This window comes from Spermophilus citellus (assembly GCF_964194105.1).
Source record: "Spermophilus citellus genome assembly, chromosome: 6".
NCBI classification, from domain to species: domain Eukaryota; kingdom Metazoa; phylum Chordata; class Mammalia; order Rodentia; family Sciuridae; genus Spermophilus; species Spermophilus citellus.
The window spans coordinates 63,152,446-63,162,713 of NC_138187.1; the positions used below are offsets into that span (position 1 = coordinate 63,152,446).

Here is a 10,268-nt window from a genome sequence, read left to right on the forward strand (position 1 = left end):
TACATAACCAAATTTTTAAAATGTTCTATAGATGTCCCCAAAATACTATTTTCTATGTTGGGTTGAAAGCATGTTTTGTTATTATTCTATGTTTTTAATTGGTTCACATTTATTATGTCATTTAATGTTTCTGTATCTTCACTTATTTTCAGCCTGTCTTTAAGTATCTGAGAAGGGTATATTAAGCTCTTTAGTAGCAACTGTTGGTTGCCTGTTTCTCCTTATATTGTGGAAGCTTTGTACTACACCAACCTAAGCTGAAACTATTCCCAGAAGTCATTTCCATGTTAGGGTTGGCCAAACACAAATAAATAAGTAAATAAATAAATAAATAATTGAAAAATGGAAGTGAATCATATCCTTTTTTAAAAAAAAAAATTTATTTATTTTTAGGTGTAGATGGACACAACACAATGCCTTTATTTTTATGTGTTGCTGAGGATTGAACCTGGGTCCCGCCTGTGCTAGGCGAGCGCTCCACCACTGAGCCACCATCCCAGCCCCACATCCTTTTTTTAATGCTGTAAAGAGCACCAGAATATAATTATATGAAAATTCCCACAATAAAAATAGTCTCTGGAAAAAAAAAAAAAAAAAGAGCACCAGAAAATTTAACTGCTGATCTGGCTCAACTCAAGGGTGAAGGGCAGAACTTCATCCACACCAATTTCTAATGGTTACCTGCCTACATTTCCTGAGTGCTGGGCCAGATGTGCATGCAACTCACATACAATGCCAAAGTGGGTGAGTGACCAGCATTATCAAGGTTGGAAGAAGTGAGTGACAGTTGGGGACCTGTGTACCCTCCCCATTTCTAGTTTGTCTCTGTGGATTCCAGCTTGTCTCTGCTCTCCTTTCCTAATCACTGGCAGGACAGACCCATAACAACTGCTGGTCTAATATAAGAGGCAAATGCTCTGCTGAAGCTGCTCTGCTGAAGCTGCTCTGCAGAAGGGAGGAGGACTTCCCTCCCAACTGATCAGTGTTGAAACTAATGACATCACACACACCGAGAGTATATGAGAAAAATGTGTTCCTTGTATCATCACACTTTTTGGGAGGAGCAGCACCACACCCAGGCTGGGATGGAAGGGACTATGTGGCTTAAGACAGAGTAGGTTTGTTGTGCTGTTTTGTTTTTATCAACAAATAATGTTTATATATATTTATGGAGTACAATAATTTAATACATGTATACAGTGTATTGATCAAATTAGGATTATTAGAATTTTAATTTCCTCAAATGTTAATCATTTCTGTATTGAGAGCCTTCAGACTCTTCTAGTGATTTTGAAATATATCATGAATTGTTGTAGACTATAGATACTCTACTTAGAATAGTTTGTTCTCTCCTGCCCCTTCGAAATGCTGGGGATGGAACCCAGGGCCTCAGGTGTGTAAGGCAAGCACTCTAAGACTGAGCTACAACCCCAGCCCCTGTAAGTAGGTTTTTATTGTGGTAAAGGGGTAGGTAGGCCTGAGCTTGTTTTGTTTGAACTTCACATTGGTGTCAAGACGTGGTTAGGCTTCCAACTAAACTCACCCAAATGCAGGGCAAAGAGAAAGGAGGCAGGACTTAAAAGCTATCATCAGTCAGATATCAAACTGACTTCTCGTGACATTTGGGCTGATTTTTGAGCCACCTCCCACAATGCAGTAATGCCTAGACCACATAATAAGCCCTAATTTGATTCACTCATGGTGATCCTCCTTCTCTGATCCTGCATTGGGTGAGACAGGAGCTGCAGATATTTATGCAGATGGAGACTCATATCTACTGTGTATATGTTCATATCTTCTTGGTCCATTTTCCTTTGTAACAGTAAATGACAACCTTCCTGAATTTTACAGTATTTTTGTTTTGGCCTTCAGTTCTGTTTTGTGTGATATAAAAATTTCTACACTTGTATGTTTGGCTTCTTGTTTGGTACATCTTCCCACTTCTCTGTATTGTTTTTGTTTTCAAATGTCAATCCTTATTTATCCTTTTATTTATGTTTTTTGCAGATCTTTCTTATTTTTTAACCTAAACTAAGGATTTATATTTTGGTCAAGAATTGAATTAAATCCATATATATTTATAATAATTACTGTGATACTAGGACTTTTTCTCATTTTTTATACATCAGATTTGTATTTGGCTTTCTCCCTTTTACTACCTTACATTGGAGAGAACCATTTTATTCGGCCAGATGGAAGGTTATCCGTTCTATAATTATTCTGCTTATTATCCCTTTCTTATTATAACTCATAAACTGTTTATTTTTCCTAATATAGCTCATGATCTAAATAAAAAGACTTAGCAGTCAGACATAGTATACACCTACAGTCTCAGCTATATGGGAGGCTGAGACAGAAGGATCACTTGAGCCCACGAGTTCAAGACCAACCTGGGCAACACAGACAAAGTTTGAGACCCCCATCTCAAAAAAAAAAAAAAAAAAAACTTAGCAATTAAGTCATTGAACATCTTACTTTAAAATATTACAATGCAAGCTGGGCACAGTAGTGTACACCTATAATTCCAGCTACCTGAGAGGCTCAGGTAGGAGGATCACAAGTTACAGGTTAACCCAGGCAACTTAAAAAAAAACCTGCTTCAAATTAAGAAGAGCTGGGGTGTAACTTAGTGGTAGAGCACTCACCTAGGAAGTGGGAGGCCCTAGCACCCTGCCTCCAAAAAAATTACAATGCACTTTAGCTAAAGTCAGTGAGATTAAATAAATAAAATTGAAGACCTAGATCAAACTCTTGCGAAAAAACAACAAAAATTAACAAAATGATGACTTCTTAGACTGCTATATTACAGAAGAGTAAATAGCAATATTCTAACTAATATATATAACTACAGTGTGTGAGAAATTAGGCTTTGAATAATTTCAATAATATTTTCAATCTGCCTCTAAAAATATTTCCAACTTACATAAAGAATTAATGTTATTCAAAAAATGAAACTTACAATTCGTTTCTCCCAGAATCTGTATTTCGGGCTAGTTAACAACAACTCCTTAGTAACAGGAGAACAGTACAGGTAAACCTTCAAGCTGAAAGGAAAAGACAAAGAAAAAAAAAAAACAGCTGTTTTAGTACATTCCAAAATGAGCACCCTGGAAACCAAGAACTGAATTTTGTCCAGCTTCAATTTTCTCTAGAAACTCTGAAAACCTTAGAGAAGCTCCCAACATACCAATGCCCAATGACTATTTCAGTTCCACCAGAGCATGAGAGAGGGGAAAGTGCTTTGCCCTAGAATCCCCAAGCCCTTCACCAAGTCACACAGTGGTGCACACCTGAAAACCCAGTAATTTAGGAGGCTGAGGCAGGAGGATTTCAAACTCAAGGACAGCCTGGGAAACTTAGTAGGATCCTGTCTCAAAATAAAAAATAAAAGAAGCTGGTGGATGTAGCTCAGTGGTAGAGCATTGCCTAAGGCCCTGGGTTCAATCCCTAGTACTGCAAAAGAAAAAAAAAAAAAAAAGAAAAGAAACTAATTCCATGGTTGGATATGAACATCAAATACATGAAATAAAATAGAATGGTTTCATTATATTGGATAGGGAAGCTTTTCTAAACATTTACCTTAAAAGCTAATGCCATAATGGAAAAGACTATAAGAAAATTATAAGAAAATAATTTAAAAAAGAAATCCCTCATCACTATTATATTAAAAATACACAGTAGGGGGCTCAGGATATAGATAAAGCACATGCCTAGTATGTGGGAGGCTCACGGTTCAATCCCCAGCACTGAAAAAAAAATATTGTGTACATGATCAGGTATATCTGGAAAGATACTGCTAAATGTTAAGCTTTTTTTTTTTTTTTTAACTTCAGGCTGATCTACTGTATTTATTTTTATCTTCTGTGGTGCTGAGTATCAAACCCAGGGCCTTTTGCATGCTCTACCTCTGAGCTATACACATAGCCCCTGTGTTTACTTTTTCAGGGAATCGAAATTAATTTTGTAATAAACCTTAAAAATTCAATAGTGTTGTTTAGAGATTAGGAATATACTCCATGGCACACTACTATAAACCCCTGTACTCATATTCTTCTTATAAAACAGATTATCAAAATTCTTCTATTTGGAGGAAGGAGTTTGTGTTCTGTCACCTTGAACCTGGGTAGGCCTTTGTAACTGCCTTAACCACAGAATGTGATGGAAGTAATTGCACAACTTTTGAGCTAGCTCTCCAGGCAACATGGTTCCCTCCAGATCTTAGGACATACACTTTTTGACTGAGTCTCCATTAAGTAGTCCAGATATCCCAAAACTATGAGGTAAAAGAGCTTGTAGAAACAGAGAAATGCCCAGAGAACCCCAGATGTTCTAGCCCTTACTGTTGCTGTTTGAGTCTTCCTAGTCAAGGTGTTAGACACTGACTTTTCAGATAATATCAGTCCCATCTGCCACCAGGCAGGCAGAAACCAGTCATTCCCCTTGTACCTTCTCACAATTCTTAACCCACAGAAACTGAGGTGTTAAACATGATTACTGTTCTTAAAGTCATTCAGTTTTGAGGCAATTTGTTATGCAGCAATGGATAGCTGATATATAGGCTCTGAAATCACACAAACCTGGTTGAAATCCTAGACCTGCCACTTAATAGCTGCATGACATTGGGCAACTAATTGAACCTCTCTAGCTCCTCAGTTTTCTCATCTGTAAAATATAAATCATAATAGTATCTATCTAAAAGATTATCAAGAGGCTTTAATGAGAATGTCAGTTCCAAGAAGACAGGGATTTTCATCAGTGTCACTCACCACTGTATTCTCAACCTTCAGCACCATGCCTGACTCATCACAGGCACTCAAAAAAAATTCCTGAAAAAATTCATAGTGCCTTGAATACAGTAAGTTTTCGAGAAATGTTAGTTATCTTTCTCAAGAATACAAATTATTGCTATTTGGTAGCAGAGAAGCCTAACAGCCACTGGTTTAAAAATCAAAGGGCCTTTTCCAAATATGTATCATGAGAATTTGGAATTTAGATTTAAGTAATGGCTTCAGGAAGAGTCCAATAGTTCACCTTTAACAACAGATCCAAGCCAGGCATGATGGCCTGTAATCCCAGCAGCTTGGGAGGTTGAGGCAGGATTGCAGGTTTGAAGCCAGCTTCAGCAACTTTTAGCAAGGCTGTAAGCAACCTAGTGAGACCCTGTCTCAAAATAAAAAGTAAAAAGGGCTGGGGATGTGGCTCAGTGGTTAAGTGCCCCTGGATTCAATCACTAGTACAAAACTAAACAAATAAAACTAAACAAAACAAAAGGATCCAGCTGGCAGTGGTGCATGCTTGTAATCCCAGCAGCTCCAGTGGCTGAGGTAGGAGGATCGCAAGTTCAAAGCCAGCTTTAGCAACTTAGCAAGGCAATGTCTCAAAATAAAAAATTTAAAGGGATGGTGATGTGGTTCAGTGGTTAAGCACAACTGAGTTCAATCCCTGGTACCAAAAAAAGAACATATCCAAAGATTATTATAAGACCATTCACACACAAACACACAGAAATTAAGACAAATGTTATTAGCCAGTAGCATGGATGAAACTCACAAATATAATGTTAAATCAAAGAAAAACGTAAGAGTCTATTCAGTATGACTATTTATACAAAGTTCAGAAACAGCAAAAGTTAACTCATGATGACAAGAGTAATAGGGGTTACTTCTGGGAGGAGGAAGAACCAGGAGGAGACAGGGAGTCTGGGATAGTGTTCAATTTCTTGATCTGGGTAGATGTGTTCACTCCGTAAAAGTTCAGTCTGTCCCCTTCTTATGTATGCACTTTTCTGTCTAGATGTTATTTCCCAATTAAAATGTTTACTTAAACACACACACACACACACACACACACACAAAAAATATGTTGTAAAAGAAATCACCTGCACTCCAATCTTCTTTTCAAGGTAGGGGCCCTTAATCCTTTCATGTGATCTAAAAACAGGAGAACAAAAATCATAAACATGTTTTTTATTTTCCAGAGAATTTCGTAGCCCAAAGAAACTGAGTCATCTTGTGATGCTTCCTGTTAAGAGAAAACATGAGGTAAACTTTTATAAGAGACTGATTTAGGTGGGCTGTGAGCCCTTTCATCTCAGATGAGGAATCCGTCTGAGAAAAGAATAGGAACTACTAAAAGTTGCCCAACCCTGAGCCATCAAAAGTAATTTAAAAGGAAAGTGACCCCCAGCATCTTGGGCAGAGTCTAAACCTCCCTGAGGAACCACTGGATGGATAATTGCTTCTAGAACTTCCCTTCACTCTTGTCCTCAACCCAAACATTCTTTGGTCTTCCTTCAGTGTGACCCATTAACTTAGTCCATCTAGAAGATGAAGCTTGCTGTCCACTGGACTCCACCAGGATGTCATTCAGGCTGAAGCCAGAATCAGTAGCTGTAGAGCAGGCCCAAGATAGCTATAGACAGGCTCCTCACCAAGGCTTCCTGCAAGTTGTGTTTTTTGTACATAGCCAAAGCATGAACACTCTGATTCAGTGTATGCAATCAAGGTCATAAACATGTGCCTTGAGCATGCACCCACTTATGTAACCTGTTGGCAATGTGCCCTCTTTGTGTAGCCTGTATATAAAAAAGGCCTATGGGAACACTCAGGGGGCTAGGGGCTGCTGCCACCTCTGAATAAAGCACATCTACTATCCTGACTGTGCCTGGCATCTTCTTTTAACCACCTGAGACTGAAAGCTTCTTTCCTGGGCCTGAGCCACAACTCAACAGCTGTGTTTCATCATCTGCTCAGCCCAGTGTGATTGCTAGATTGAAAGGTGGGACATTACTAGCCACACAGACTTGCTCCACAGCCCTCCGAGTTAACCAACACAGAAAGATAACATGCAAGAAACCTAACAATTATACCAAAGAGTACATTACCACAGAGTGCATTTTAATATATTGTGACTCTTCAGTGTATAAAGGCCTTGGATAATAATAATGTCCAAACACTTCTAATTTTTTACATTGAACTATTTCTAATCTTTTGATTATCACTACCACCACATACACACAAGACTTTGGTTTATAATTGGGGATCTGTGGATCCAGAGAAAACAAAGTAGTCATCATACTTCATGGGACACATGCCCTTCCAGGACAAATCACCTGTTCCCTAAGAAAGTGAGTCCCTTCAGGTTGCAGCTGGTCCAGCTGTTTAGGACTTATGGGTATGTCCCAAAGGTTTCCAAGAACTTGTGTCCCAGCAGAAAGGAGGCTGAATCCAAAATCTGTACTCCATTCTCTCAAACTAATGCAGCAGGCAGTACCTTGTGCCTTTGTATCATGACCTCCATCCCCACCACCCATAGGCCCTTCCTAATTGGTAGTCAAGAGAACCTGGGTGAGTTTCCTTGACTGCATCCAGAGTCTACTTTTCCGAGTGGTTTTCTTTTCCTATCAAGGAAAAGAAAAAAATCATCTTGAGTTGCCCCTTCAAGAGATCTTCTCCAACCTTGGGCCACTCTCAAGCCATGAGAGCCCTCTTATCCTCTGAACCTGACTGATGCTCAATAAATCCTACCCTGAGCACAGAGTTGGCCTCCAGATGGGTCCATGACCCAATTTAATCATATTATAACGTTAATGTATTCTGTTTTTTTTTTTTCTCTAGAGAATACCCTATCGTTAGGTATTCTACATTAGTCGGTTCGGGTTTCCATAATAAGATGCCATAAACTGGGAGGTTAAATTAATACACTTTTATCTCTCACAATTCAGGAAGATGGGAAATTCAAGATCAAAATGTTAGCCAATTTGGTTTCTGATGAGGCCTCTTTTCCTAGAGCTGCCTTCCCATTGTGTGCTTCTGTAAAGAGACAGCCCCCTTCCTCTTTTACTGGGGATTAAGCCCAGGGTGTTTTACCAAAATAAAAAACTGAGTTTTTCATTTTGAGACAAGGTATTGTAAAGTTGCTGAGGGTAGCCTCAAACTTGCAATCCTCCTGCCTCATCCTCCTAAGTTCTGGAATTACAGGTGTGAGCCACCACACCCACCTCTCCCATTAGCCTTGATTACCTTCTTTTTAGGACCTAGCTTCAAATATTATCACACTGGCTTAGGACTTCAACATATTTGATTTGGGGAAGTGAGTGTATAGCATGGTCAAAGAAGCCTATGCCTCCAAAAGGTTAAAAAATACCAGTAAGCAATGTAGGAGACTCCAAAAGCAGAAGTTGAGTTCTTGCCCATGTTGAGTTTGCATGAATAAATTCACATGTGATTAGAGAAAAGGAAAAATTGTTATAAACTGCTCCAGAGTAGGGAAATTCAATTTCTTATTTAATGTACAAATACATGCTAGTGATCTCACAAATTCCTTTAGATGAATTCAAACTCATTAATCCTAAACAGGGAGGACAAGTTCCTAAATAAACTTTAATTACTGCTGTTACTAAATTTTGTAGGAGGCCATTGATTTGAACTAGGCTCTTGTACTAAGCTACAACAATCAAACCAATATAGTTTAATCACAGCAACTGGGCTTTGGTTGGCTGCAAAATGTCCCATAATCAACTAACTAATTAAGCTATAACCAATTGGATGGCTGATTGTCTACACTGTAGCCAATTAAGTTCTTTTCTAGGCCTGACCACTATTCTTCTGTAAATATTGTCAGATCATACTGTTAGCTGTTTTCAGAGCCTGTGGTGGTTCTGGAAGCTTCCTGATTCACAAATTGTATTTTGTTTTTCTTTGCTCAAATAAACTCTACTAATTTTAATTCAGTCAAAGGAATGGCGATCACATTTTGAGTTCAGAGTCTCCAATGAGTAAAAATATGAGTATCCTCATCAAGCAGTGGCTTCTCAATGAAAAACAAAACCAAAATTATGTTCTCAAGAATAAACAGACTCTCAGAGTGTAGTAATAGCTAATCAAAAGGGGAGGTTCAAGTTTTCCTCATTAAAGAGAAATCACTGAAAGAAACAGAGGCATTTCCCAAAAGCAGTAATGTCAACAATATAGATAAGGTTAAAGTGATTGATTCCACACCAACCACATGAGGAAAGTCAATTTCTACATCCATAACTTGCTTTAAAATCTGCACTATGATATGCATGCATGAATTTGTTACTCTTGATTCACTCCTCAGTAGCTAATCCAGAAGCTGGCACTGGAAGAGGCAGCTGCTGGAGGGCTTAGGTTTATCTCAGAGTTGCAAATTAATTAAGTAGCAAATTAATTAATTTGCTGACTTACTAGTCAGCAAAAAGATGTTAAAAATGGACATTGGCTTCCTCCTGGAGCATCTAGCCTCGGGTCAGTATCATGAAATATGATACTCTAAACTCCATCCCTGAATATGTCCAGCTGTAGAACTGTAGGGTTCTGGGTGCCTGATGCCTTCTAGAAGGTAAATCCTGCCATCCTAGACTAGAATAGATCTCTCATGTTAAATGTGGACAGAACATCTAAAAAGAGGGGTAGCTTGCACTTGATATAGGTTGTTCAACTTGATCAGGTGTGCGCACAGATGTTGGCTAACTACTGTTGAGGATTATAACAAGTTGATCTGAAACTTGTTTTCTTTACACATGGTAAAGAGAAGTGGGTGGAGAAACACAGAGGAAGAAGGAACTAAACCTCGGCAACATCTGACTAGCCGCCACTAGGACAGCGACCAAAATAACTCAGTGACCGACCACATTGGCCAGTGTCACTGTGCGCAACTGGCAGTCGCTGTTACTCCAGGTTGTGCAGATCTAGGAATAAAGTGTTAGGCTGAAGAGCCGACTGGGGCATGTGCGCTTTCCAGCCCCTCGCTGGCCTCCCATAACCTGCACGCCTCTTGCTCCAGGGCCCCGTCCCCTCTGCCATTGTCACTCCCAGCACCCTACATCCCGGAAGTAGGTCTCACTCACCCTTGTGGCAGTGGGACAGAAAGTAGGCTCGGGCTTTCAGGTTCTCTCTGTCGAAGCGGTCAATGGAAATGGTGGGATACTCAGCCATTTGTCCCTCAAAGGAACTCATAGCGCCGCAGAGAACGGAACCCCGAGCCGGCAGGGAAAGCCGAGGCTGACACAGATCTGACCGCCACTTCCGGGAACCTTTACACCGCCTCTCCATTGGTCGGCCGAATGCAGCCACGACCAATCAGAGGAGCCTAGCGGCTGAGGGCGGTGCCAAGGAGCATCCATAGATTCCCGCCGCCTCGGCCTCAGGTTTAAATGTCGGAGCTGAGCTGCAGACAGTGAGCCTGTGGCTTTACCTAGAGTGGGGTCGCCCGACCCGGTGGGATCAAGCGCCTGGAACAAAGAGTAG

General features: G+C 39.9%; 1 protein-coding gene across 6 annotated transcripts in view; it reads right to left on the reverse strand.

Annotated features, from left to right (window-relative positions):
* The window catches only part of DCLRE1C (DNA cross-link repair 1C), a gene marked incomplete at its 3' end in the record, with an annotated part of 30,239 nt that extends 20,207 nt beyond the window's left edge, over positions 1–10,032 (reverse strand). For 4 of the 6 annotated variants that reach the window (XR_014022586.1, XM_081298833.1, XM_081298832.1 and 1 more), the window contains exons 1-3: positions 9,869–10,032; positions 5,879–5,930; positions 2,960–3,044 (exon numbers count right to left, since the gene is read on the reverse strand). Coding sequence is in view for 3 of the 6 variants with exons in the window: in XM_081298833.1 (XP_081154959.1) it covers positions 2,960–3,044; positions 5,879–5,930; positions 9,869–9,977 (246 nt within the window). Of the gene's footprint in view, positions 1–2,959; positions 3,048–5,878; positions 5,931–9,868 lie in introns of those variants that run through there. The other 2 variants (XM_081298834.1, XM_081298835.1) reach the window with 2 other exon arrangements.
* Positions 10,033–10,268: the final 236 nt, after the last annotated feature.